General features: G+C 47.1%; 1 protein-coding gene across 3 annotated transcripts in view; it reads right to left on the bottom strand.

Annotated features, from left to right (window-relative positions):
- The window catches only part of IL10RB (interleukin 10 receptor subunit beta), a 248,194-nt gene that overhangs the window by 61,595 nt on the left and 158,705 nt on the right, over positions 1 to 27,894 (bottom strand). For all 3 annotated transcript variants that reach the window (XM_085621381.1, XM_085621380.1, XM_085621379.1), the window contains 2 exons: positions 8,579 to 8,748; positions 7,449 to 7,599 (listed from right to left, as the gene is read on the bottom strand). In XM_085621381.1, coding sequence (XP_085477507.1) covers positions 7,449 to 7,599; positions 8,579 to 8,748 — 321 coding nt within the window. The remainder of the gene's footprint in view (positions 1 to 7,448; positions 7,600 to 8,578; positions 8,749 to 27,894) is intronic.

Consider the following 27,894-nt stretch of genomic DNA (forward strand, 5'->3'; position numbering starts at 1 on the left):
CCCTCTTCCCCATCCTAACTGATTCAGTGGTGAGCCCAGCTGTGAGGGATGTGGGCAGAGTGGTTTTAGCGGCCTCCTCGTTGTGTGCCCCACAGGGATCCAGAGTGTCCAGGCACTGCCCGCCGTGCGTCAAATCTCCAGTACCAAACCTTTACGAGGCAGCCCCCCCGTTATCACCTCACTCTGATCGTCCAAGGTGGTGTACTGGGTTGGTTCTCCTCTTCCTCCCCGCCTATCAGGTAGCCGGTATTCCGGCCGTGTGTTTTCGAGTGACCCTCCGCTATGGCTGACTCACTACGCCTCAGTGTTGCACAGTGCGGTGTGCGGCGTCGCCCCTCCGAGTTAGCTGTGGTGGGCCCACCCTATGCAGAAGCACGTCCAGCCAGGTTCCAACCGGCGCCCCTGTCTACACCGCCGCTGGTTGCAATCTCAGCCCTCCCTCAGGGCCCTTCGACAGTGCAGCGTGGATGTTACCTTCTCGCCTGCTCTCCAACCTTGCGCTGCACTACTCCTGCTTCTTTACAGGGCTAGCCCTCTCATCGCCACTGGTCTCATCAATAGTGCTTCCTCGGGGCGGTCAGGGGGCGCCTCTCCCAGGTTCGCGTGGCTGCCAGTGCGTGGCGGTCGCCAGTGTGGCCTGCGCGCTCACCTCCGTGGGTTGGCAGTGAGGGAGTGAGGAGTGGGGGGGGGAGGGTTATCTGCCACAGTAACCCCTCGTTTCAAGTCAGATGCACCCCACTACCGGCTTCTGTGTGTTTGGGTGCGCAGGGCCGCCTTCTCTCGCACCGCTCACTCACCGAGTGCGTCCGAGGTCGCGGCCGCCATAGTGGTAAAGGTGGGCTCTCGGCGTCCGCTGTTCCCCCGCTCTAGCCGTAACCAGTGTACCTCCTCCGTGTCTTCGCTGTAGCCGGTGTGGGCAGGGAGGTCCTGTCTCCCGCCGTGGAGACCACAGGGCTCTTCTCTGGTCGTCAGTCCGGTGTAGCGGCCGCCACGTTGAGTAGGTGCGCCTCGAATCTCAGCGACACCCGCTGCACCCGGTCCACTCAGCTTGCGACCCGGCGTCCCTCTCTGGCCCAGTCGAGGAAGCCGTACAGCATGCCACCCTGGGTTCCGGCCCCTCCGCAGTCCGCTCCCGTGCAGCTTTCCTTCACCTGAGCGCCTTCGCTGTGCTCCGACTCTTCGCCCGGCGGGCGGACCTGTAGGCACCCGGGCTTGTACGGCTCTCCGGGCTCGGCTGGTGTCAGTGTCTGATGGCGCCTCGTCACTTACAGGTAGTCTCCTGTTCCTGACGGGATGCGGCACTCTGCCGTTCACCTCGCCGCCATCTTGTCCGGCCGTTACCCCTTCACCACGGGCGCCGCGTCAAGGGCGGCCAAACTCCCTCTGGAGGCTTCGGTTTCGGGCTTTGTCGCGCTCGTCCCTCTCCAGGCATCCACCGACAGCCAGTGTGTGGTTTTAGGCCAGTGGAGATGTGTAATTGGTCGGATATATAGACGTCGGCCGGGAGCTCCCGGGAGACACGTCTAGCCCTGCATGCTGCTGGCCACGCCCCCCCCCTTGGTGAATAATATTAACAAACATGCTGATGTCTATTCTTCTGCGTGGGGGCCATCTTCTTGCCTTTTCCTCTTCCCATGATTCCACAGTCTTGTTCACAGAAGACTTTGGGAGGGTGTTCGTTGTACCATTCTAAGATGGCGACCTTTCCTATTCTTTTCACTGCTCTTTCCCTATCCAAGATGGCGACTGCTTACTTCCAGTTACATCTCTTCCTGTATATAGGTATATAAGGGGCTGAACCTTTCAGTTCCTTGCGTTGCAACACACTCTCTTTGCTCCTGCTGGTGTGTCCTTGCTCCTTTTGGTGCATTCAGCTCCTGTCTGGTGAATTTTCACTTCCTGTTGGAGCTTGCTGTTCCTGTTTGGTTTTACTTGAAGCCTTCTGTTCTTGTCTGGAGCTCCTGTCTTCATGTCCATTCTCCTTGCTGGTATCCTCTGGCCTTTCTCTTGGTCATCTCCTTCTCCCCTTCAATTCCTGGAGTCTCCGCCTGCAGTAAGAGTTTTTTTCCCTTCAAGGTTTTTCCTCTTTGGGACTCCTTCTGGAAGGTACAGTGTGCTCTGGCCTTATATTGTCGGCAGAACTGTGGCTACCGGAAAGGGTCGCCCTTACCTCGGACAGACCAGAACATTCAAGAACTGAATTGGGGAACCATCTTAGCGAACCAAAGTTGGTAAGAAAAGTTCTGAACGTGACAAATTCATGGCCTAATAGTTGAGTCCTGGGTTCCCTAGCCTGTTTGGTATGCACATTAAAATCACCTAAAATAACTACATGTTGGTATCTTTTATGTTCCAGGCAAAGGAAGAGGTCAACATATATTACTGGAAGAGTCCTCGGGCAGTCTGATCTGATAACGGGCATCCAAGAATGTAATGGCTAAGTCACTCTGGTGATGGCCAACTTAGAAAGGGATGACAATGTTGTATGGGTGGTAGCCATCTTAGAATGGCAGAACTCTTTCCCTTTGGTAGTAGCAATCTTGAAATGCTATGGCTACTGATGTTCGTTATTCTTTTTATTTTACTAAGTGCCACCCTGATTTAGATGCATGCCACTCCTGAGACAAAGTGGCATATCTATACCTGACCTGGTCATTTGAATGAGGGAAGAAAGAAATAGTAATGAATACTCTCACACAGTCTTGGTGCTTAAGAGAGGTGGAGGAATCATTTTAAATCTTACAGCCGTTCAGTTCATCTTTTTGCTCTGTTCCTCTGTGTTTAGTAAATTGTCCAAATGAAGTGTAATCCATCCATGAACACCACATTAAAATCTCTGTATAATATATCTGCTGCTGACAACTAAGTGTCTGGCCAGTACATAGGGTCAAATAATTCCCATTAGCGCTGCCTGCTCATAAGCAGGAACTCAGATAGTCATGGAAATCTGTAACTGCTAAAAAATGAAGCATAAACGTGTGGCAACAAACCTTACCATGATGAAGGCATACCTCTGAAACTCGCAATAATGAACCCCTCATGACCCATATTTTCCTGCTCTTCAGTTGAGAAACCGATTCCAGACATTGGGATTGGTTGCTTTCCTTGTTGAAGAATCAGGGTCCACGACACTGACCCATGCTGGGGAATTCTTCTCTTTTTTACAGGCCTAGTACAAACGACATGGTAGGCATGGATCTTTGTTGCCCTTATTAAGGCGGGTTGGCCTTTATATTGATCCAGCTTGTGGCTCCATCTGTAGAGCGGGACTTGGCTTTGAGATGCGTAGAATAGTGCCTGCCTGGTGGGGAGATTGTGTGATGTATCAGTTCCTCGTTTTATATGACAGAGTGAAAAGCAGCAAGTGAGGCTTGGAAGAAGGGACTGGCACCGATATAAGAAGTTGTTGGTAGGAAGCTATTCTGCCCAGGGGTGATAGGAAGCAGATTTTTCTTAAAGGGGCAGTGTGCCAACAGGGGAAGTAGGTATTTACAACAGAGCGGCCAGAGGCAAATGCTATGGATGACAATGTACACTTAGCACTTAAGAAACATGAGGGCCTGAGACATAGGTGCTTGCACCAAGGTAGGCTATGGCTACTAGAAATCTCTTCCAAAATGAAGGATACCTGTGTCAGGATTCAGGCCAAGCGAAGACAGGGAATCAGGGATAGGATGAGTTAGGGATGGGGATTGCGGTTAATGGGACAGTGGAAACTCAAAGGAGTAAGAACACTTGATTACTATCTGACTGATACCCACTATCTGTTACCAGTTCACTATTGAGGCTCTTGGGGTAGAGACCGTATGTAAGACAACTGTTGGAAATGACAATCTTTTGCGTGGTATTCCTCAAGATTTTTTACTTCACTAACCTATTTTTGCGAAACCCATTACGACTCTATACACTTTACTCCTGCTAGCTAGTGGTAAAGCGCTTCTCCTCTCCCTTCCACACATGGTAAAATTGGCATACACCTAAATGGCACATTTAATTTACTAGTTTACTAGTAAGTTCCTAGAAAATGATAAAACATGTATCAAAGGGCCTGCAAATTAAATGCTACAACCCTTTAAAGCAGCACAGTGAAACATGTCTCAGGCCTGCCACTGCAGCCTGTAGTGCAGCTTTAAACTGCCATTTCAACCTGCCAAAATAAACCTAAACATAACTTTTCTTAATATTTATATGTCACCCCTAATGTAGGCCCTAACAGCCTATGGCAGGGTGCATGGTATTTAAACGTAGGACATATGTACGTACATTTTACATGTCCTGGTAGTGAAAAACACTTAAAGTCGTTTTTTGATGCAGCAAGGTTAGCTCTCCCATAGACGTAAACTGGATTACCATATTCGATTTATTAAGTGATAATTTCAGTATTGGACCAGCTACAGAAATACATCTCCCACTCATTTGAATTGTGTAATTAAAAATCTCCTTTAATGGTAAAGTCAGATTTTAGATCATTATTCTGAGACTTTTAGAAACTTGGAATTTTTCAGCTTAAACCAAATGTGCCTTTGTGCCAGTGTCCAGGGTCACATGAGTATGAATAGCTTCCCTGTGGTGTGATGTATATTCCTTTCAGGCAGGGGACACTATAGGCTTGGGTGTGGGAAATGGTGTTGCTCTCCTAAAGAAAAGGGCCTGTTGGGTTGTACTCATCCTTTCCTGAGCTTCAAAGAGTAGCCTGCCCTGTCACTGGCAATTGCAGCTCACACCTGGGCCTGCCTGCCTTCTGTACCCTACACACCAGCTGGCACTGGTTATTAAAGTGGCACTCTCAGAACCTCTGTTCAGAACACTCCTTGATCTGTGGAGACTCAGAAGAAAAAGTACACTGCTTTCTGAAGCCTGAATAAAGACTGGACCAGCTCACCATGTACCCAGTATCCCAGAAGTGACTATATGGGCCAGTTGGTTGGCCTCCTGTTTGAGCTACAGGAATACAACAAACGTCCAAAGGCTTCCCTGCAACTGCCTAACAGCAACTGGATCTGCCTGGATCCTACTGCTAGCCTTTGATGGAGTAGGTCCTAACCTACATTAGGTGCTTCCCAGGCCCTGGAACCTTGGCTGGTGTTAGATTATACTGCTCCAATCATTAAACTTTAACGCCTGTAGTTCTGGGCTCTTGGTATCAAAGAGAACCATCCCCAGTCTCCTCGCGCATGCCAACGGACTTCAGCAAGGTCAATGCAGGAACCGCATCTGACATGCCAATAAGACCTTCCCGTACACAGGCCCCGGACTTTGTTGCATCAAATTAACAACCTCCAGAGTTTCTTGCCAAAATGAATTTTCGATCAAAAAACAGCTCTTTGCGCCAGCAATGACCACACCACCAACACAAAGTTCCAACCGAGGCCAGGGACTTCAGCAACCCACAGCGAGATGAACCCCTCTACAGATCCAGCCTGAAGCCTGTCCATTGATGACCCTGTTGATGAGAGCTTCCAATGTGAAACTGGACTAAGTTGAAAGGTAAACTTTCAACTGGGGCAAAACTGCTCCCTGTATCCGACCAGCACTTCATAGCAGGCGGCCATAATTCTTTACTTTGATTTGGTCCAGAATGACCAGATAACTGTAATTGGCGCATTGTCCTTTTTAGCACTCTTTTACCTGAACATTCAAATCCCATAATTAAGGTTCTATTGATTGTGTTTTTCCTGTTTTGATAATACCTGAGCAGAGTTCGCGTAGTTCTGCTATGCGGAACTCAGCGAAGTGCAAAAAAATCTACGCCATGCTACGCGAAGCTCCGCAAGGGGCAGAATGCGTTAGATAAATGGCGTTCATGGTGATTTTCAGAGCTGGGTGTTTGTCCGCACTGTGCAATCATCGCGAATGGAAACATGCACATTGCAAGCGGGCGCTGCTTTCTTTCTGCAGCTCAGTAAATTTTTAACTCGAGGGGCAGCTTTCTCAACGCGAACGGATGGTTTCTCACGTGAGCGGTCACGAGCATACGCGACCACTCGCAATGAGAAATCCAACCGCCCGTGTTGAGAAATCTCACCGGGAGGCTGATTTTCCATGCTCGCACTCGTCAACTTGACGTTGACGATTGCGAATGAGGAATAATCTCGCCGGGAGGCAGATTTTCCTCGCTTGCACTCGCCAACTTGACGTTGACAACCGCGAGCGATGAAAAAACTACGCTTCGCGGAGTGGAGTTTTTCGGAACTTAGGGCTACTTTTGATGGCATTTTATTGATTAATATGTACTTTCTTTTTCTAAATTGGTTTGAGATTTTTCTTGTGTTGTGTTTTCTCCTTATTTTGTGAGTTTCTGTTTTGTTTTATATGACAAAATCTGAATAAAATCTTACTGAAATAAAAATAAAAAATAAACTGCTTGAGTGATGCATGAATACTTTACACATTGCATATAAGTTAAGCCTGACTGCTTTTGAGCCAAGCTACAAGAGTTAAGCACAGGTTTATTTAGTGACTTTTGTGGTTCACCATGAAAAGGATTGTTGTTGTGACTTGAGTGGGGCTATCACCCCTCTCAATTAATAACCAAATTTCTTACAACCACCTTAACAAAGAGTCTGTGCTTAGCAACATGTTGTTAGCTGTTATGGCTCTCAACTTTGTACCAGTGTACATTTATAGACTCAATCCCACAAGGTGGTTCAGCACTTAGCTTACAAATCAGTTAAATATATAGCAAAGTTCATAGTGCGTAGTATGTGGATAAAATAACACTATCTTCTCAATGAACAAATGTAGGAGCTGTACTTCTTCTAAAAGTTTATTTATTCTTTATTCATCAATTTTTCTTAAAATCACAGCATGTGATTGGTAGCCAACGCGTTTTGTCCACAGTGCTCAGCATGCTAATGGTCTTCTTGCATGTTCTTCATGTTGCACTTTTTAACAGAGAAATATAATGTAAGGGATGTATGGAGTACAATTGCTCTAGGGTGTAACAGCATGATGTTCCGTTCGTGAAGAGAGACGTCATGCTGTTACACCGTAATTTTAAGAAAAATTACTGAATAAAGAAACTGAGTACTGAACCACCTTGTGGGATTTTGTCTTGGGAGGTAATTCCTTTATGGAGATGTAGGGGGGTAACGTCTATGGTTAATTGCACCACTATATAGTTCAGTTCTACTGTGATTGGTGTTGACGAGTGCAGGACTTGTGTGCCTTGACCCCTCTTTGTATTTGTCGAGATTCATTTATTGACTCGTCCTTCTCATTTGCTGATTTTGTAATTCCAATACCTTTGAGTTAGGTTTCCTTTCAGTCCCTTATCTTTGTGTTTATTTGCTTGTGCTCAATACCCCATGGTATCTTCTACCGCCTACTTGAGGGTCATAAGTAACGATATCACATAAGTGGCTGCTAATCTGATGGTGAAGTGTTCATTTATTGAGCATTCACTGCTGGCAAGCAAATGTATCAAAAGATATTATTGTTACTCATACCATCATCAGATGTTTTCTCACAAACTACACGAGTCAGATCTCCAGTTTTTTCAAATTCGGGAGCACTTGCTTGTACTTGGAGGCAGTAAATAGTCCAGGGCTCCAAATTAGATAATGTTACAAACCTTTGTTCTGTAGTTACGTTGTTCACCTGCAAGATTAACATTTACCAGATTGAATATTTGAATTCATAAACAAAAGTATGCAGAAATTATGGACAAATCTTAATTTTTTTCATGCTGAATAGATTCTGACACAATAATAAAACTGTCCTCTCTTGGGCTATCAAGTCTCAATCACCAAAAAAGGATGATTTAATATACACACTTAAGGCACTAAGGAAAATGGAATGGTGAGTGTGTAGGGCCTATTAGGTCTTTAGACTGCAGATGCCAATGGCCGTAATCTCTTGAGGCTTTACAGTGTGCTGTTGGTGTATTGGTGGCAGCAATGCCTTGTTTGCTGATTCATACTCAGACTGGTTCAATTTTTTTATCTTGTGTTGCCCGCTTTTTGTTAAGAACACACATCACTACAAAGTGTCTATGAGCACTAGGACGCGCTATGAATAAGATACTGGGCATATTAGAGATTTTGAGTGATTTGCAAAAGGTCAGATGACTAGGAGTGTGCCTGAGGAAACTTGAAAGTGAGTGCCACAATTTAGGTGCCAGCACTGAACAAGATTGCACTCTTAGGTGGCCCTTTTTAAAACGGGGGCAGATCAAGGGCAACTCAGATGAAAAGCAAACATTTTTGTGAAACTTAGGCTTTAAGATGGTCCTTGATGATGCGTGGCTTATATGAGGTGGGGGAAACTTTTGCCTCCCCTGAGGCCAGGGGTCGCAAAGGAAGTGCCAGGAGTGGCAGGGAGCAAGCTAGAGGCCACAGCTGCGACCCCTGACTATCCCCAAATGACGTCCATGACTATAGACACACAGGCCGCAGCAATGAAGGCAGATATCCAGCTAATTCTATAAGAATTAATGAAAGAATTAGCCACATTGCTTACTGACTTTGCTACATCTCTTAAAAAGCTATATAAAATACTGAAATGCAAATTACAAAAAACATCAAGATGTAAAAAAAACAAAAATCATATTAAAACAATAAAATGCTTTACTTGTTACCTGTGAAGAGGTATCTTTTTTCCAGTATCGTACAATGTACATCCAGGAGCCAAAGATTTGTGATAGGCACCTCGGCTCATGCTCATTCTCATACACAGGACATTCAAAGCTTAAATCCAGAAATCCTGTTCTTGATTTCACAATTAGGTTCGAAGGGGGACCAATGATGGCTGTCAGAAGAATGATAATAAAAGTACTCAATGGCAGATAAATAAAATCGTATCCAGTAACACATTTAGAATACATACATATTATAACATGCATTGGCATAGCCAATAGGTCCCGCCTTTTGGACCTTATAAGTGTTTAGGTATCCAGCACAATATCCTTGGTGCAACAACATCAAGTGTTGCATGGCTAAACAATTATAAGGTCCCAAGGGCGAGACCTATTGGCTATGCCAATGCTTGTTTTGAGTGAGTGGCTCGTGCAGGTATGCCAGATGCTGCGAGTGCTTTTACAGGAGCCCCTGTGACATTGCGCCTCTTCAAAATGTATGTTGGGACTGGTGTAATACTTCTAGCCCCTATTCCCATCTTCTTGCACCCAATGCATCCTTAAATGTCCCATGTACAGCTGGTGTTGACACGCCTATTACCCCTGCCCTCCAGTGACACTTTACCTGTCACAGGTGGTGGTGGTGGACATGGTGGTGGACGTGGTGGTGGTGGATGTGGTGGTGGTGGACGTGGCGGTGGTGGATGTGGTGGTGGTGGTGGACGTGGGGGTGAACGTAGTGGTGGTGGACATGGTGGTGGTGGTGGACATGGTGGATGTGGTGGCGGACGTGGTGGTGGTGGACGTGGTGATGGTGGTGGACATGGTGGATGTGGTGGTGGACGTGGTGGTGGTGGACATGGTTGATGTGGTGGTGGACGTGGTGGTGGGGGTGGACATGTCCGTGGTGGATGTGGTGGTGGTGGACGTGTCCGTGGTGGACGTGGTGGACGTGGTGGTGGACATGGTGGTGGTGGACGGGGTGGTGGACATGGTGGTGGTGGTGGACATGGTGGATGTGGTGGTGGTGGACGTGGTGGTGGATGTGGTGGTAGTGGACATGGTGGTGGTGGACATGGTGGTGGTGGACGTGTCCGTGGGGGATGTGGTGGTGGTGGACGCGGTGGTGGACGTGGTGGTGGTGGACATGGTGGTGGTGGATGTGGTGGTGGACGTGGTGGTGGATGAGGTGGTGGACATGGTGGTGGTGGTGGACATGGTGGTGGACGTTGTGGTGGATGTGGACGTGGTGGTGGACATGGACGTGGTGGTGGACGTGGTGGTGGTGGGCGTGTGCATGGTGGATGTGGTGGTGGATGTGGTGGTGGTGGACGTGGTAGTGGTGGATGTGGTGGACGTGGTGGATGTGGTGGTGGTGGACGTGGTGGTGATGGTGGACATGGTGGTAGTGGATGTGGTGGATGTGGTGGTGGACGTGGTGGTGGATGTGGTGGTGGACGTGGTGGTGGACATGGATGTGGACATGGTGGTGGTGGACATGGTGGTGGTGGACGTGTCCGTGGTGGATGTGGCCGTGGTGGATGTGGTGGTGGTGGAAGTGGTGGTGGTGGACATGGTGTTGGTGGACGTGTCCGTGGTGAATGTGGTGGTGGTGGACATGGTGGTGGACATGGTGGATGTGGTGGTGGTGGTAGTGGATGTGGTGGTGAACGTGTTGGTGGACGTGGTGGTGGTGGATGTGGTGGACGTGGTGGTGGATGTGGTTGTGGTGCACATGGTGGTGGACCTGGTGGTGGTGGTGGATGTGGTAGTGGTGGACATGGTAGTGGACATGGTGGTGGTGGACGTGGTGCTGGCGGTGGACGTGGTGGTGGGGGATGTGGCGGTGGTGGGCGTGGTGGTGGTGGACGTGGTGGTGGACCTGGTGGTGGTGGACGTGGATGTGCTGGTGGTGGTGGACGTGGTGGTGGACGACATGGTGGTGGATGTGCTGGTGGGCGTGGTGGTGGTGGATGTGGTGGTGGATGTAGAGGTGGTGGACGTAGTGGTGGTGGACGTAGTGGTGATGGACGCGGTGGTGGACGCGGTGGTGGACATGGTGGTGGTGGACGTGGTGGTTGTGGATGTGGTGGTGGCTGTGGATGTGGTGGTGGTGCTGGACGTGGTGTTGGATGTGGTGTTGGTGGACGTGTCCGTGGTGGATGTGGTGGTGGTGGTGGACGTGGTGGTGGACATGGTGGATGTGGTGGATGTGGTGGTGGTAGTGGACATGGTGGATGTGGTGGTGGACGTGTTGGTGGACGTGGTGGATGTGGTGGTGGTGGACGTGGTGGTGGACGTGGTGTAACCGTTTAATTGTGCCTAACAGGCTCTAGGACCACAGCTCAGCTTTAAACCAAACCTGGACTCAGCATCACTTCCTCTGAGCCTGCTTGGAACGGGCTTTGGGTGTGTGCCCTAGAAAATCTTGGTTTTCAATATAACAGTTTTTTTATCAGATTCAACAGTGGCTGTGCTTTACTTCTTACTTTTCAGCAATTATATACATAACCGACTTCTTGCAGAATTGTGAGCAAAGTTTAAAAAATAAGTAGATGACATTCAGGTGGGCTTCAATTTATCTTAAGACTCAGAATATGACCAGAGGTTCATTCGACGGGAAGGTGACTAAGGTCGCCACAAAATAGAAAGGCTTTCGGCCTCCATGGCCTCATCTATTTGGCATCCTTGAGAATACTGAGTGGGGGGATACAGACGCGGGCGTGGGGGAACTGAGAGGTGGGATACTGTCTGCATCACAGAGACACTGCGGACGTTGACAGTGGTCTTGGATTCAGAGGGGAAGGCATGGATGGAGGAAGGGTCTTTGGAAAGGAGGTGACCCTCTGTCTGGAGCAGTCCGCATGATGTCTGCAGCTTAGTGGGAGGAGAAGAATGGCTAGAGTCTGCAAACTTGGAACTCAGATCAGGCCTGACGAGTAGAGGAAGTTGGGTGAACTTAGAGGAATCCAGGCGATATCAGGAGATGCCGTCGGTGGATATGGGAACAGAGTAGCTGGTGGGACCACCCCGATCAGGAGGTCAGTGAATTAATAGTCCAGTGAGTGGCAGGCATGAGGCTGACAAGCTGTAGGAATCTTCCTAGAGGCTCCTTGGCAGGTGGCAGCCTCGCACTGCCATGACTCCCAGTGACTTGGGGCCTCTGTGAGTGGTGCGGTCCGCAGCACAGGAGAAGCTGAGAGGCACTGCATGGTGGCTAGAGAGGCTGGGCTGATCCCTGCAAGCACTGTTTTGAGATGATAAGCCTACCCCTGGAAGAGGATTTATTGTGAGTTGCATTGAATTGGACTGAACCCCTTTTAGATACTGAGGTGCAGAACAAGGGTGGATGGAGCATGATGGCCCAGTGAACAAGAGTGGCATATCCAGAAGGGGGGGAAATGGAGAGGGGAGCAGCTGAGAAGGTACTGCATACCTGATCCTGTCCAGGGGTTGTGTAAACACAATATATGCCCCTTTGCTTTGGTACCCAGTAGGAATGATGGGACAAGACTGAGCATCTAATACACAGACACTACCTACCCTGGATAGGTATGCCTGAAGGGCTCAGCCATGCAGAAGATGGCTGCTCACTACTATAACAGAACAAAGCCAAGATCCTATGCCTAGGGATGTATTGGCAGCTGTGGGAGAAACCAGGACAGCACTGGAAAAAAACACAGTGGTCAGTGATCTCAAGCTCTGGAGAGGAGACTTCGATCAAACAAGCATTTGCAATGCAATTGGTCTAGCTTTTGGGACCATATAAGTATTTAGCCACACCGCACTTCATCATGGGTGCTGCAACATCTACTGTCTTAGGATTTGTTTATGACACGCCCCTTTGTTATTTAGACAGTGGCACTGCTGGGGCAGCAGGTCTGCCCTGTGAGGGAGGAAAAGGTGTAACCAGTCCTTCCACATTTCTGCATTGTTGGCAGCTGTCCAACAAACCCAGACAAAAACGACACAAGTTCGGTATCACGTACTGAAAGTGGTGCGCAGAAGACGCTGTCGGTAGTGACGTCCCTGGTTGGCGCTATTTCAGAAAGCGCATCATGTTGGCGGTCACGTCATTCATCATGAGGCTAATCAGGTGACTCCATGTCACAGCGTCACCACGTTCCCAGCTCTGACTCATGTTTCCATTTAACAAATTGTGTTTTGGGGACATTAGTCCAGTTGTTCAGTTTTAAAACTTGTGTGGTCTTATTGGTTGAGCCGGTATATTATATGAACACCCAGGTCTCCAAATGGTGAGCTGGAGCCACTGCAAGCAAAACATACATGGAAACGTATCACCAGATTAGGTTGTCTTGACACTACGAGACAGCGTGAGATGTTTGTATTTGCATTGCTCTTTTTGTGGTACTTAAGGCTGAGGAAGCATTTGTGAGGGTGTTCTTCGAGCTGGTGATGAGTGCATGTTAACTGAAGAGAGGACTAACAGGAAACAGATGGTCTTCACATCCGGCGTCAGCCGCAGGCAGGCAAACATGGTAACTTCCTTCATGAACGCTACTGAGGAAGCGTCCACCTTTGCTCTGCGTTCTTAGAACCCCGAGCAGTGTCCCTTTTGGTGCACTTTTAAGTCCTTCAGCAAATGTAGCAGTGAAAATTACAAATTGCTGTTCTAAGTTACACTCGGAGACATGACAACTGTTAACATACAGACTTGTTGCTCCTTAGCGATGCTAACAGCTGCCATATGATATACTCCGCTTTCACGATACTTACTTTATCATCTTTAGAAAGATGACTGGTTGCATTTCCACACCAACATTCAACCCTGAGGTTTTTACACAGAGCTTCACAGCAGATGCATTAATCAGCTGAGCTATCTCAAGCACGTCCACATACGTGAAACACATAATTTGCGAGTATGTTGGCTTTTTTGTGGGGTACTTATAAATGCCACCTGTTTTCTGAGAGGTGTGCCTGTATGTCTGCAGCTCTCTGAAAAGGATGGCCCTGCATGCCCTGTTAGATCTTGTTTTTCCTTTTTCCACTAGGAGAATTCTTGGTGATTGAAATGGCTTTAGGCAAAAGAATGCAGCAGAACCACTTGTGACCTTGGCAGCAGCCCTGCCCAAAAACACAGTGCTAGCTGCCGAATTTTCCCTGAAAGTTTTCGAAGCAGGGCCAAAGGGATGCACCGGTTATGTACCCAAGACTGCCTTCATGTCCAACTGTAAATCAGACAATAGTTTGCGCTTGTGTTCTGCTTCCTCGTCAGGCTGCACGGTGGTATGGTTAACCAGAAATTATGCAGAATTATACTTCCAGGCTCAGTAATTGTGCGATTACAGCCAGTGGTCGAAGTGGGCGGGATCGGCAGGGCACGGCGTACCCCTACTTTTGTAATAAAATGGAATCCTTTCTCCTACTTTTTTATTTTAAAAATGCGACTCGGGCGGCAGAAATAGCCAAAGCCTATAGATAAGGCTTGGCCGATCTTGGCCGTGCGGAGACGGGCGGGGTGGGCAGAAAAGGACTCTGTCTGTCCTTCTTGCCCAGAGAAGGCAAGGACAATGTCCACTTCTCCTGCTCTAACGTTAGACGCTGCCCCCTTCCTCTTACTCCCTCTCCTAATATCTCTGTCTCACTCCTTCTCACTTGTTGGAAACTGTGAATTCAAGAAACGGCTCTTACCCTCTCTTTACTCTCCTTTCCTTCATCCGTTCCACTGTGGAATGGATCAAAAAAAGAAAGAACCTGGAAATTTTTCTATTCCAAAGTGCAGCCTCAGGATGGAGAGAAAAAAAGTTTCAAAATATGAAAAACAACTAAATAAATAAAGACAGAGTGGCTAGATTGGTTGTATTCACACTCATCATCAAGATAGCTTTATTCAATTTAAAAAATCATAAAAGCACATTAAAATTAATACATACAATGAAACACAATAGTAGAAATCCAAAAACATAGCAGTTTAGGTAAATAATACTAGAACTATCTAGTTCAAGACAGAAGTTAAGTTTAATCCATAGAAGATCTGCATCTAATTGTAAATAATAAGAACTTGGATACAGCAATTATGGACATTTCATCTTGCAATAAAAGCAGCTTGTGGAAAGCAGGTCTGCATTGTCTCAAGCCCCAGATCTTTAACAGAGGTATCAAGTATTTCTTTCTCCCCATGCATAAAATTTACAAAACAAGACGCAATGGATGATAGATTGCGTGGAAAGGTCATCACATGGGCATTTGATTAATTTAATCGAGCAATCATTAGTATCTGGAAAGGGTAGCAGCCTAAAATAGCTGCCAGTTCTCAACCTAGCTAATAGCATTCTATTGTAACTAGGTTGCTCGGGGGATAGATACAACTGCAAACCAGGGCCCTGTAAAAGTAAATAATGTTGGATAACAGAATCCTTCTTCCTCTCCGCACACCATTGTTGATTCTCCAGAAAAGCAAGACAACGTTCTTTTAATGCTTTTCTAGAGATTGAGGATAGCGAGGAGGGGATGTTAAAATATACTGGGTTACCTATATTTGTCATGAAAGCCTTAACATAGGAAAGCCACTGGATATTTTTAGATCCCTCATATTTAATGCAGTCCGCAATAATTGCTCTGTTAAAAACAGTTGCCCTTGAGGTCCATATCTTATGCCACAACAATACTGGGCTTATTTTAATTAAATCAGCTATATAAACCAAATCCAGTTCCTTATGGCAAACATATGTGGAGGTAGATTTAGGGACAGCTAGGAGATAGTGCAGGAAAAACATTTCTTTTGCCTGAATTTCCTGACAGTCTGAAATCCCCCAAATACCAGCCCCATAAATAGCAGTTGACACACATTTAGCTTTGTATATATCCATTAAAATGTGGACCGGCCTACCCCCCCAGTTTATTGGCAAATTGTTTTACTGCACCTATTGTGCGAGCAAATGCAAGGCTCCTGGTGCCAACTGCTGTATTCCAAGTACCTCTTTTGTTAAAAACAATCCCTAAGTATGAAAAGGTGCTTGTTAGTTCTAGCTTGGTCTGTTCTAAAAAGGTATTACAAAAGATTTTGTTTTTTGATGAGCAGCACATGGTAAAAGTTTTCCCAATATTAATTTTTAGGCCCCTAGATCCCATATAGACTGAGAAACTTGTTAACGCCTTTTGGAGGCCTACTTGGGTTCTTGCCATTATAACAGCATCATCTGCGTACAATAAAATTGGCACCGTCATGTCACCAATTTGGGGATAATCTACATCTAGTTTCATTAGAAAATCTGCCACGCCAATAATATACAAGTTAAAAAGAAAGGGTGCCAAAATACAGCCCTGTCGAACACCTTTCAATCTTGGGAATTTGTTTGTACATTCGCCTTTCTTGCCAAAACGTACCTTAGCCCCTGCCCCTCTATACAGTTCTTTAATAAAGTTAAGAATATTTGAGTCAATACCGAGGCCTGTTAAAGTGTCCCACATAACCTCGTGGCTCAAACAATCGAAGGCCGAGATAAGATCTACAAATGTCATAAAAAAATTACCCTTTTTTGCCACCACATATTTACCGGTTAACATTGCCAGATTAAGTCCTTGTTCAACGGTACCCAATCCTGGCTTAAAGCCATACTGGAACTTGGAGAGAACATCTTCATCCTTGGCCCATATTTGCAATCTATTTAAAATGATTCTACCTGCCACTTTCATCAAGGAGTCAAGTACTGAAATGGGCCTATAACATTTGGGGTCGTTTCGATCTCCCTTTTTAAAAATAGGCACTACTATTGCTTCCTGCCACGTGGAGGGGAATCCTTTATTGTTATAACTGTTGAGCACATTCGTCAGAAGCGGAGCCCATAAGGAGATATTATCCTTGTAAATGTCTATGGGGATTCCATCGGGTCCTGGAGCTTTGTTGTTGGAGCTTTCTAATTCCACCTCTGCGATGGAAAAATAGATCCCCAGAGGAAACGAGATAGGATGGACAGGCTCAGTGACGATCAACTGGCTATGGCAAATACTTTCTGTACTAACCAAATCATCTTTCTTGTATAACTGGGTGAAGTAATTGACCCATACAGACTCCTCAATGGCAATATCTATCAGATCTGATTTCTTTTCAACAAAAAAGGGAGCGTTCACAGCTTTCCAGAAGGCGATGTTATCTCTGGTAGAACACGTTTTAACCTGGGCACCCCACGCAGCCTCTTTCAGCTCCTATCTCCGTTTGTGTAATGTAGTTTTATAAAGTGTTCTGGCGCATCTAATTTCTAGCCGATTTTTAGGTACTTTTTTCAAAGTCTGCTTTAAATGAGTATGTGCTTTACTGCACTCCGAGTTAAACCAGCCCTCCACCTTATGTCTCTCCCCTTCCCGTAATGTTCCTGTCAGTTTATTACCAATTTGTGCTATAATATTCTGGAAAGCTACAATGACCTCAATTGGGTCAGCGGTTTCCTCAAGGCACAACATAAAGTTACTATACTGGCCCACTACTAGGGTCTGCAAAAAATGTGTGGGGTCGACCTTACACCATTTTATTACGTAGCCATTTGTTCTCGCCAACGATATAGTATGGCAATATAAATTTTCAACTACGTTGGATGCTGGTCTACTGCTCACCCCAGTATCAAAGGTTAAACTGATCGGAAAATGGTCGCTCAGTGCAATGTCCTCTGTTTTCAACGACAGGACACTATGATGTTAGTTTACAGTAACCAATATATAATCTATGATAGTTCGCCGGTCCCTTCCAATAAAGGTGGGTAGGAAATTAACCTGGGGACTACATAATTAATTTGCAAAACCCAGGTTCCAATCACAAATTAGATTATTAAACAGATTTCCCAACATAGAATGCTCGAAATGTGTGCAGGGGTCACCCATAAGGTTAACCATTCCACATATACCCAAGTTACTATGGGGACTTAGATGACAATTAAAATCGCCCATCATTATAATGCACCTATCATTATACGCGGGGCCTGTCCCATGTCGTAAGGAGTTAATTAGGTCTTCTATAACTCTTTTTTGGTCGTCCTTTGGTATATTGTTATACAGGTTTACCAGGGTGATGTTCTGTTTTCCTCCCAATTTAAGGGAGAGTACCTGATAGTAATTATTCCCCCCAGTGATCTGATGCTTAATGGTCAAGTTGGCAGTGTTAGAAATGTATGTGCTAAGCCCACCGGAACATCTACCCCTCTTGGACTGTAATGCTGTAGAAAAATAGGTGCGATACCCAGCTAAGTGTACTTCCTCCTGTTCCCAGCACTCTTGGAGACAAATAACATCATAATTATCAATAAATGCTCCAAATATGGGATCCTTTCCTTTGTTTGACAGGCCCGCTATGTTCCAAGATAGAAGGGCCAGCTTCCCCCTTCGATCATCAATTAAAATCTCTGGGTCTAAGGGAGTGTCAGTACAATTACCTGATTCTATAGATATCGGTACAACGTTTTCCCCAGGAACCTGTAATTTTTAGGGGTCGTTGATGAGCTAGCTCTCTTACTTCACCACCACCAGTATGTTTGAGGACTGCGGGCTCATGTCTATCTGACCCCTTTAACAGTGAACACAAAGAGGAGCCGGCCATAACTACATCTTTATCCCTGGTCTTAAGGTTGGATTTTAAGATGCTATACACACTCAAACACTTTAGTGTTACTTTACAGAGTTTGCCACTGAAGCACTATTATTTTCTCATCTTTCTTTGAACAACATTGTTTTCCTCGGTTGGGGAAGTGCACTATTCCTGGAGGTACTACAATACCTTGTTGATGCGTGGAGTGGAAAACGTTTAGGGGCTTATTATGATGTCGGTTGGAGTTGCCTCCGACCGACATCGTCTCGGTCTCGGGACTCACGGACCTCCGGTCAGCGGTACCGGCAGCCTCATTACGATGCAACCGAACACTGCTCGGTTAGATACACACATTTCTCTATGGGAGCTTGTGTTACGGGCATTAAACCAGCCGTAATACAGGTTCACATAAAGAAATGGGTGTGTATGTAAAACCCTGCACCCTGTGGCAGGCACCCCATGGTGCTTTCCACACAGTGCATGGGTTTACAGGAGGGCGCGCTAGGTACACCCTCGGCCACCAACCATAGGCCACGGATGCAAGAGAGCCCCGCTAGGGTCTCGCAAAGTCGCTTTCTGATAGACTTACCATGTGTGGAAGGCCGGCATGGAAAGGCTGTGGGAAACTGACATTGTAATCCTGACGGCAGAAATGCAGTCCATAGGGGATTACGGTGAGGTTCCAACCACCAGGAATACTCTGAGAGCCGGTCAGAACCGCTTCAGAATGGCCGGCCAGTACATGCTCCGACCGCCGACATCGTAATTTGCTGTTTTACTTATTTTAGTTTATAAAATGTGTACCGCAGCTCTGTGTTCAGGGATGTGGCCTTTTTAAACCATACTGCTTATGTTTTGTAAGGATATAAGCAATGGACACCAAAAAGGGTCTCTTCCGGGTCCCTGCTGCACGAGTTAAAACCGGACAATATATCTCTGATCTCTGCAGTATAGAGAGGGGTAGTCGCCAGAGATGCTTCCCCTCCCCTGTGCTTTTCATCATCGCAGTGTACCAACTCATGGCCGCATAACGACAGGGTGGATCCTTCCAGGACCTAAGCCTGGGAAGCAGACCCCTATACATGTTGTTCTATAGAGATAATATGCTATTGTACCTCAGTGGGGAACAGTCTGACAAACAAAGGGCATACGCAGTGCTTAAAGAGTGTCATAGCTTGGAGTCAAGTGGAACAAATCCAGTGCCTACTCGGTGTGCGCACCAGGACCGGACAATAGACCATCCGAGCTCAGAGTGGAGATGCGCTGAGAACCACACACCTTCCGCTATTTAGGGATGCAAGTCTATTGTTCTGAACCTCAATTGACTGAAGGCAACATATGGGCATTGTTTGCCTCCATCAAACAATCTATTGCCTTTTGGCACACGTTACTACTGTCTGGCAGGCCACTCAGCACTAGCAAAAGAAATATGTTACTTACCCTGTAAGCATCTGTCTTTAGCATTATCCTGTCATCGAGTGTTGGGCTCTGGCGATTATAAGTTGTTTTTCTTTGAAGAAGACTTTGAGTCACGGGGTATAGTGACTCCTCCTCTGGTGTGTATTGTACATGTTCCTTGGCTCCTTTGTTAGATTGTTTTCGGCTCATCAGGTGAGCATTAGAAAATGAGCAATATAATGACAGAATAGAGAAACAAGCGTAGAAATGTGAGTGTGGACTGCAGTGTGCTAAATATAGTAGCCAATACTTCAACCAAAAGCTTTCAGGGAGGAGGGTGGGTGCCATATGAATCTATGGCACTACACGCTATGAATAGATGTTTACAGGGTAAGTAACATATTCCAATCATAGCATGTGTTGTCCGTAAATACATATGCTTAGAATCAAATGTTAAGCAGTGCACCCTTTTGCAGTGGCTAGTGACTGGTTGAAGTACTCGTTTGCAATATTGTTTCAAGTACGGCTTGCCCTATTCTTGCTTGCTGATCTTTGAAGAAATCAACACAGTAGTGTTTTGTGAATGTATGTGGGTTATTCCATGTTGATCCTCTGCAAATATCCTCTAAAAGCATACTTCCAAGAAAAGCCATAGTGGCTCCTTGTTTACATGTGGAATGAGCCTGTGGTGGTACTGTAAATACCCTCTTGGCGTTCTGGTAACAGGTTAGATTGTATCTAACTATTCATCAAGCAATTCCTGCCTTGGATATAGGAACCCCCAGGTGAGGCTTGGTAAAGGAGACAAAATGTTATTGTGTTTTCCTAAAGGGTTTTGTTCTATCAATGTAGAACATGATAGCACTTTGGACATCTAGTGTATGCAGGGCTTTCTCTGCTATTGTGTCTGGGTTAGGAAAGAACACTGGTTGTTCCATGGCTGGCTTGTGTGAAAGCCTGAGACTACCTTGAGTAGAAATTTCATATTAGTCTGTAGAAGTAATTCTGTTGGGAACATTTTAAAGGAAGGTTCCTGCAGTGTAGTGCCTGTAGTTCACTTATCTTTCTGAGAGAAGTGATTGCCACTAGAAAGGCACCTTTCCATGTTAGAAATCGGAGTTGACATGAATTAAGTGGTTTGAATGGCAGCCCCATAAGCCCTGTAAGGACAATGTTTAGGTTCCAGGCTAAGGTGGGTGGAGTGGAAGGTGGGATCATTCTTGTCAGTCCTTCCATGAAAGCTTTGATTACTGGCATTTTAAACAGAGACATATGTTGCCTGTTCTGCATGTAGTCAGCTAGGGCCCTGCTTGCTGCAGATGGAAGAGATAACCTACAAGGTCTTGTACTGTGGCAGCTAAAGGTTGCATTTGTTTATTTGTAAAGCTGTACAAACTGTTTCCATTTTGCAGGATAACATGCTCTAATTGTTGGCCTATGAGCTTATTTAAGGATGCCCATACATTCTTGTGTTAATTTTCAGATGCCCAAATTCTAGGATTTCAGGAGCCAAATTGCGAGATTTAGCTGCTTGGAATTGGGATGCATTACCTTTCCTTGATCTTGCGTCAGTAGATGTGGTCAAGGAGGTAGTTCCTCATGTGGCACTACAGACAGGTGCAGTAGGGTTGTGAACCATGCCTGCCGTACTCATGTTGGAGCTATTAGGTTTAGTGTTAAAGATGTCAGTTTTAACTTTTTTACCATGTATGAAATGAGTGGGAGAGGAGGAAAAGTGTAGGCAAATACTCCTGACCAATTCATCCATAGGGCATTGCCCTTGGATTGAGGGTGAGGGAACCTGGAGACAAAGCTTTGACATTGAGGTGAGTGGCAAACAAGCCTATGTACGGTGTTCCCAACCTTTTGAAGTAAGAGTGGAGTAGTGGTAAGTTGATCTCCCACTCATATACCTGCTGATGTGTCCTACTGAGCATATCTGCAAAGTCATTATTCACTACAGGTGTATATTCTGCTAGGTGTTGGATTTTGTGAAAGATTGCCCAGTGCCAGGTCCGCTCTGATAGGAGGGATAGCTGTAAGGAGTGTCCCCCCCTTGTTTTTTAATATAATGCAGTGCAGTCATATTGTCTGTGCGTATTAGTACTACCTTCTGATGTAGGTAACTGCAAGAAGCTTTGAGGGCTAGTTAAATTGCTAGAAGCTATTGATTATTGATGTGTAGATGTCCCTGATATACTGCCCATAGACCGTGAACTGTGAGATCTTGCATATGTGCTCCCTAGCCCTGAAGGGATGTGTCTGTGGTAATGGTGACTTGCGGATTTGGGCACTTGAAAGGCAGACCCTGCAACAAGTTGTTGCTGTTCCACCACTGCAGAAAGCGATGGGTCGCTGGACCAAACCAACACCAGTTCTTGTAGATGCCCCACCGCTTGAGACCATTGAGAGTGCAGAGTGTGCTGAAAGGGGTGCATATATAGGCGAACATGTGGTACTATGGCTATGCAGGGAGACATCAAACCGAAAAAGATCATCACTACCTTTACTGTGAGTTGAGCTTGTGGTTGAAAAATAGGCAATGTCAGAGTGAACTTTTGAACTCTTTCTGGACTGGGATAGGCTTTGGCTGTATCTGAATTGAGTGTTGCACCTAGGAGGGGCTGAATCTGAAGCGGTTGCAGATGAGACTTTAGTATGTTGAGGGTAAACCCCAGTTTCTTCAGAAGGTTGATAACCTGTTGGGTGTCCTGAAGACAATGCTGGTAGTGTGGGCTCTTGATGAGCCAGTCGTCGAGATAGGGGAAAATGTATGTTCCTTCCCTTCTGAGATGAGCCGCCGCTACTGCAAGGAGCTGTAGTGACCCTGAAGAGTAGTACTTTGAATTGGTAGAGTTGGCCATTGAAATGGAGATAACTGAGGTGCGCTAGATGTATGGTAATATGGAAGTATGCGTCTTTAAGGTCTATTGCTGCCATGAAATCTCCTTGCTGTAGCAGTGGTATCACCTCTTGTAGGGTGACCATGTGGAAGTGTTCTAAGGAGTTTTAACTATTGAGTGGCCTGAGATATAGGATGGGCCTTAATGTTTTGTTATTCTAGGGGATGAGAAAATAGAGGGAGTATACTTAGTGTCCCCTATGTTGTAAGGGTATGATTTCCATTGCCCTTTTTTGAAGGAGTGATTGTACCTCATGTCTCGCCTAGAGTTCCATGCAATACCCATCTTTGATTATTGATAGGGCCCATTGGTCTGTGGTGATGTTCTCCCAGTGTGGCAAGACATCTTGTAACCTTTCCTCAACTGGTGTTTCATGTGGTGGGGGGAGGTGTATATGGTCTCTGCTTTGGCGGGGTGGGGATCTTGGTAGTGGCTGCTGGGCCTCTGCTTCCATAGTTGATCTATAGTAAGTGCCTCTGGTAAAGTGACTTTGATACGAGCCCAGTTGTTTATGGCCAGTGCCGGAGTCAGTGATTAATGCCCTCTGGCAGCACCCCTGTATAGGCACATATGAAAATAACTATGGCGTTGGTATGTTTGTAGGGCCCCCATTGCTTTAGCTGTGTCTAAATACTTTTCTAAAATTTCCAACATTTCATCCACATATAGACTAAAGAGATTTTGTCCATCAAATGGTACATTGAGCACGTATTGTTGCATGTCTGGTTAGAAGCAGGAGACCCTGAGCCATGCGTGGCATCTTATCAGGTCACTGGTGTTTGCAGAGTCCAGGGAGCACTGTCTAGTGTCATTAGAGAAAGCCCTGTCCTCTTCTAACAGTTGTGTACCACGTTGTTGGTATTGATCAGGGAAGTTTTGCTGTAGTTCCTGCATTTCGTCCCATGTGGTACAATTATATCTGGAGAGTAGCCCTACCGAATTTGCAATGCATATGTTGTTGGCTGCCTGTGCTGTGATGCGCTTGCCTCGGCATCATATTCTTTACTCTTTTTATTGGTAGGAAGCACATCCCTTGTTCCCTGTGCACTTTCCCTCTCCCTGACTGTGTGAACTGCCAATGAATCTGATGTAACTTGACCTTTACTATATTCAGTGTCCAATGGACATGCCTTGTACTTCTTGTCAATTATAGGGGTGCCTACTGTAGATTTAACTGGCTGCTTAAGTATTTCTTGTATGGAGGACAATATGCCTTTAAGCACAGAGAGTGACTGAGCTGTTTGTTACGACTTATTAAGACTCTCTGCCAGGAAATCATCCTCTTGTTATATTGTCTCTAGGGTTACCTTATGGTAAGAAGCAGCTCTGCTGACAATATCATGATATGATGTTATGTTATGTTATTTATTCTTTTGTATAGCGCACGGCTACTCAAAAAGAGTGTCCCGGCGCTTTTTTGGAAAAGGAGGGCTGCAACACAATAACATAACACCATTAAAAAAAAAAGGACAGAATGCCAGACAAATACATGCAGGAAAAACAGGCTACTGGGTAAACAGCCAGGTTTTAAGGCCTTTTCTAAAAGCTAGTAGGCTGGTAGCTCCCCGCAGAGTGAACGGCAGAGAGTTCCACAACTGTGGCGCCAGTAGTCCAAAAGAGCGGCCTCCCAGGCGAGCTCTCTTCACACGCGGAACAACCGCCAAAACAGGGATTCCGACCTCAAAGACCGGGTCGGCTGATAGAAGACCAGTCTCTTTTGAAGATACTTTGCTCCCACCACGTGGAGAGCTTTGTAGGCCAGAGTCAGAGCCTTGAAGGCGATCCGTTTCCGGATAGGGAGCCAATGCAAGGTTTTCAACAGGCCCGATGCACTGGCCCGTCTATTTAATCCAAAGATTGCTCTCGCAGCAGCGTTCTGCACCACTTGAAGCCGCTGCAGCAAATACTCTGGCAGGCCCAGGTAAAGAATGTTAGAATAATCCAACCTGGACCCGATCAGAGCCTGCACTGTCAGTTTCCTATGCTCCTCAGACAGCAGGGGAAGGAACCTCCGCAGCATCCTAAGGATGCCGAAGCAGGTGCCCGACACCCCGAGGATCTGGGATTTCAATGTTAGCCCCTTATCCATCTTGACCCCCAGATTCTTGGTGACTTGGGAGGAGCAAGACGGAGGAAACATATTAATCGGCCACCAGGCCTGCCAGTCTGGCTCTGTGTCGCACCCAAAGAAGAGTACCTCAGACTTATCGGAATTGCACTTGAGGCTGTTCAGTTGGAACCATTGGAAAACAGCCCCAAGGCAATCCCGGATACTCTCCCCGTCAAAGTCTCCTCCTCTCTTACACGAGAAGAGGAGCTGGGTGTCGTCGGCGTAGGATACGATCTGGGCCCCATACGACTCCGCCAATGCCGCCAACGGGGTCATGAAGATGTTGAATAGGGTCGGGCTCAAGATAGAGCCCTGTGGGACACCGACTCCCAGAGGCGGCATCACGGCGGAATCTGGCGAGGCCCAGACCGTTTGCCGGCGGCTGGCTAGAAAGGAGGAAAACCAGCCGAGCACCGTCCCCCGCAGACCTATCTCAAAGAGTCTTGCGAGAAGGCCATCATGGGGGACGGTGTCGAACGCCGCCGACAAGTTCAACATCACCAGCATGGCTTTGCCCCCAGAGTCCAGAACCCCTTTAATGGTTTCTGAGACCTCAAGGAGCGCAGTCTCTGTGCTGAGATGGGGACGAAAACCCGACTGGGTGGCGTGCAAGATCTCGTTGGTCTCAAGAAAATTGGAAAGCACAACCTGAACGTGCTTTTCCACAATCTTCGTGAGAGCCGGCAGCAGAGAGATGGGCCTATAATTGACCGGGGCCTTCGGGTCTAGGCCTGGCTTTTTGAGCAATGGAATCACCATCGCCTGCTTCCAGGCGTGCGGGACCACTCCCTGACTCAGCGAAAGATTCAACAGCGGGTTTGCCAGTGGATTGATCACCTCCGCAACTTTCGCTAAAAATTTAGCAGGGCATGGGTCGAGGGGCGAGCCCGATTTGAGATTGCCCATTAGCGCTAAAGAGTCATGGGCAGAGAGCGAAGGAAACACACTCAGCGTCACACCAGGCCAAGCCCGCGGGGATAAAATGGCCTCAGGATTAGTCTGGCCCGTGGGCCCAGGCGATGGAAAAGAATCCTGTATGCGTTGGATCTTGCTCGTAAAGAAATCAGCAAGGTCCGAAGCCCAGGTACCAGACGGTTTTTCGTCCGAGGTGTTAGACCATGGGGAAATAAATTCTCTCACAATGGAGAAAATCTCCTTGCAGGAGTTAGAAGCAGCTTCTATTCTCCTAGCTAGATATACTTTTTTTTCCAGGCGAATGTCCCGGTGATAGGCCTTGACCACCGTTTTATAGGTCAGCTTGGCTACAGTATCATATTGTGCCCGCCAAGCTCTCTCGGCCACCTTACACTGCTGCCGCGTAGCCGACAGTGCTGCGGTAAACCAAGGCGCAGAGACCCGTTTCGGTGTCAGGCGGGGTGTCAGTTCCGGGGCAAGATCATTCAGCCTGTCTAGGAGCCAAGCTTGCAGGGTCTCCAAGTCCCTATCCAGATCGCCAGAGAGGGAACATGGGTGATCCACAGCAGCCTGGGCCAGCATCTCTGGGGTCACACGATGATATGCCCTATGGACACGACCCTGTTGCTGTGCCAAGGCAACCACCGGTTTAACTGTGCCTTTGATCGTAAATTTGGCAAGCAAGTGGTCTGACCATAGTACTGGTATAATCTCAATCACCTCGAGAGGGGAAGACGAGAATACCTGGTCAAGAGTGTGCCCCTTCTCGTGCGTAGGCTCCTGCAAATGAGGAATCAGTCCCAGCGGGGCCATAGCCTCAGAAAGTTTGATGGCAGCAGGGTCAGACGGATCATCCATCCGAAAGTTAAAATCCCCTGCCACGATGCAATGTTCCGCTTTCAGGGCCAGCCCCAACAACACGGAGTCCAGATCTTCAAAGAACGTACCGGGTGAACCAGGTGGTCTATACACGAGTAATCCCTTAACAGATTGATGTTGAGACAAAGTGATAGAAAAAACGAGGGTCTCCGAGCCTCGGATGTCCATCACTGGCAGGATCGCACAGGGCGTGCCTTTCTTGACCACCAATGCCACTCCACCACCCCTTCCCTTAGCTCTATCCTTCCTGAAGATGTTATAATCAGGCGGGATTGCCGTAGCGACATCTGGGTTGGAAAATTCACCCCACCACGTCTCAGTAAGCATAAGACATAGTGGCTTCACTGTATCTAGAAGCTCAAATATGTCTTGCGCATGTTTACACGCCGACCTGGTGTTTAGTAGCATGCAGCGATAACCCACACTGAGGGTGTTATTGTTGGGACGTGATAACTGAGAGCGGTTAGGGCGCCAGCCACAGCCAGGGCAGCAGAGTTTCCCACGATGGCGTCCGGGAAAGACAGTGCGACAGCCTGTGACCAGGGTGTCAAAAGAGCGAAGTTCCCCAGGGGAATAATGCAGCACTGGTGTCCCAGGGGGACACATCCCTGGTGTTTAGAACCCTACCCGCCGCTCCGATCGCCTCCGGGACGCTGACGGGCGCAGACGGGCAGGACTCTGGCTTGACTCCGGCGCGAGTCCGGCGCTACCGCTGCGCGTCACCGCTGCGCGCAGAAAGCGAGCATTAAGTAGGGCTCACCTGTGGTCCTAGTGAGCGCTAGAGCGCTCAAACAAGTGGCACCCTCGCTACTCGCCACCCCCAAGATGGCGACCAGGCGCCAAACACGAAGGCAAGAGGAAAGATGAAACAGATCCGCGAAAAGCGCGGTGGGGGGCCCAATTTAAGGTGCAAGTATGTGGGCACACAAAGATTGACTTAAAAGCAGGGGAAAATACAATTTTGAACAAACGAAATACAAAAACGGTATTTTTAAAATATAAGCAGCGCTGTAGATTATAATTCCAGCAGCATAGCGCGCGTGCGTGCTATTACCTTCTCCAAGGTCGAGCTACTGCCAAGCTCACCTTAAGTAGGGCTCACCTGTGGTCCTAGTGAGCGCTAGAGCGCTCAAACAAGTGGCACACTCGCTACTCGCCACCCCCAAGATGGCGACCAGGCGCCAAACACGAAGGCAAGAGGAAAGATGAAACAGATCCGCGAAAAGCGCGGTGGGGGGCCCAATTTAAGGTGCAAGTATGTGGGCACACAAAGATTGACTTAAAAGCAGGGGAAAATACAATTTTGAGCAAACGAAATACAAAAACTGTATTTTTAAAATATAAGCAGCGCTGTAGATTATAATTCCAGCAGCATAGCGCGCGTGCGTGCTATTACCTTCTCCAAGTGTGGTATCATCTGGCAGTGACGGCTTGAATGGGTAGATGTTAGGATCTGTATCATCCATCTGATCAGCATCATAAATATCCCATGGATCAGCGGCAGTATCGGGACCCCCTGTGGATCTGTGCAATAGGGGATATTATATTCCTCTGATTGGTCATCACCAGTAGGTGACTT

The sequence above is a fragment of the Triturus cristatus genome, chromosome 8, assembly GCF_964204655.1.
Source record: "Triturus cristatus chromosome 8, aTriCri1.1, whole genome shotgun sequence".
NCBI classification, from domain to species: Eukaryota; Metazoa; Chordata; class Amphibia; order Caudata; family Salamandridae; genus Triturus; species Triturus cristatus.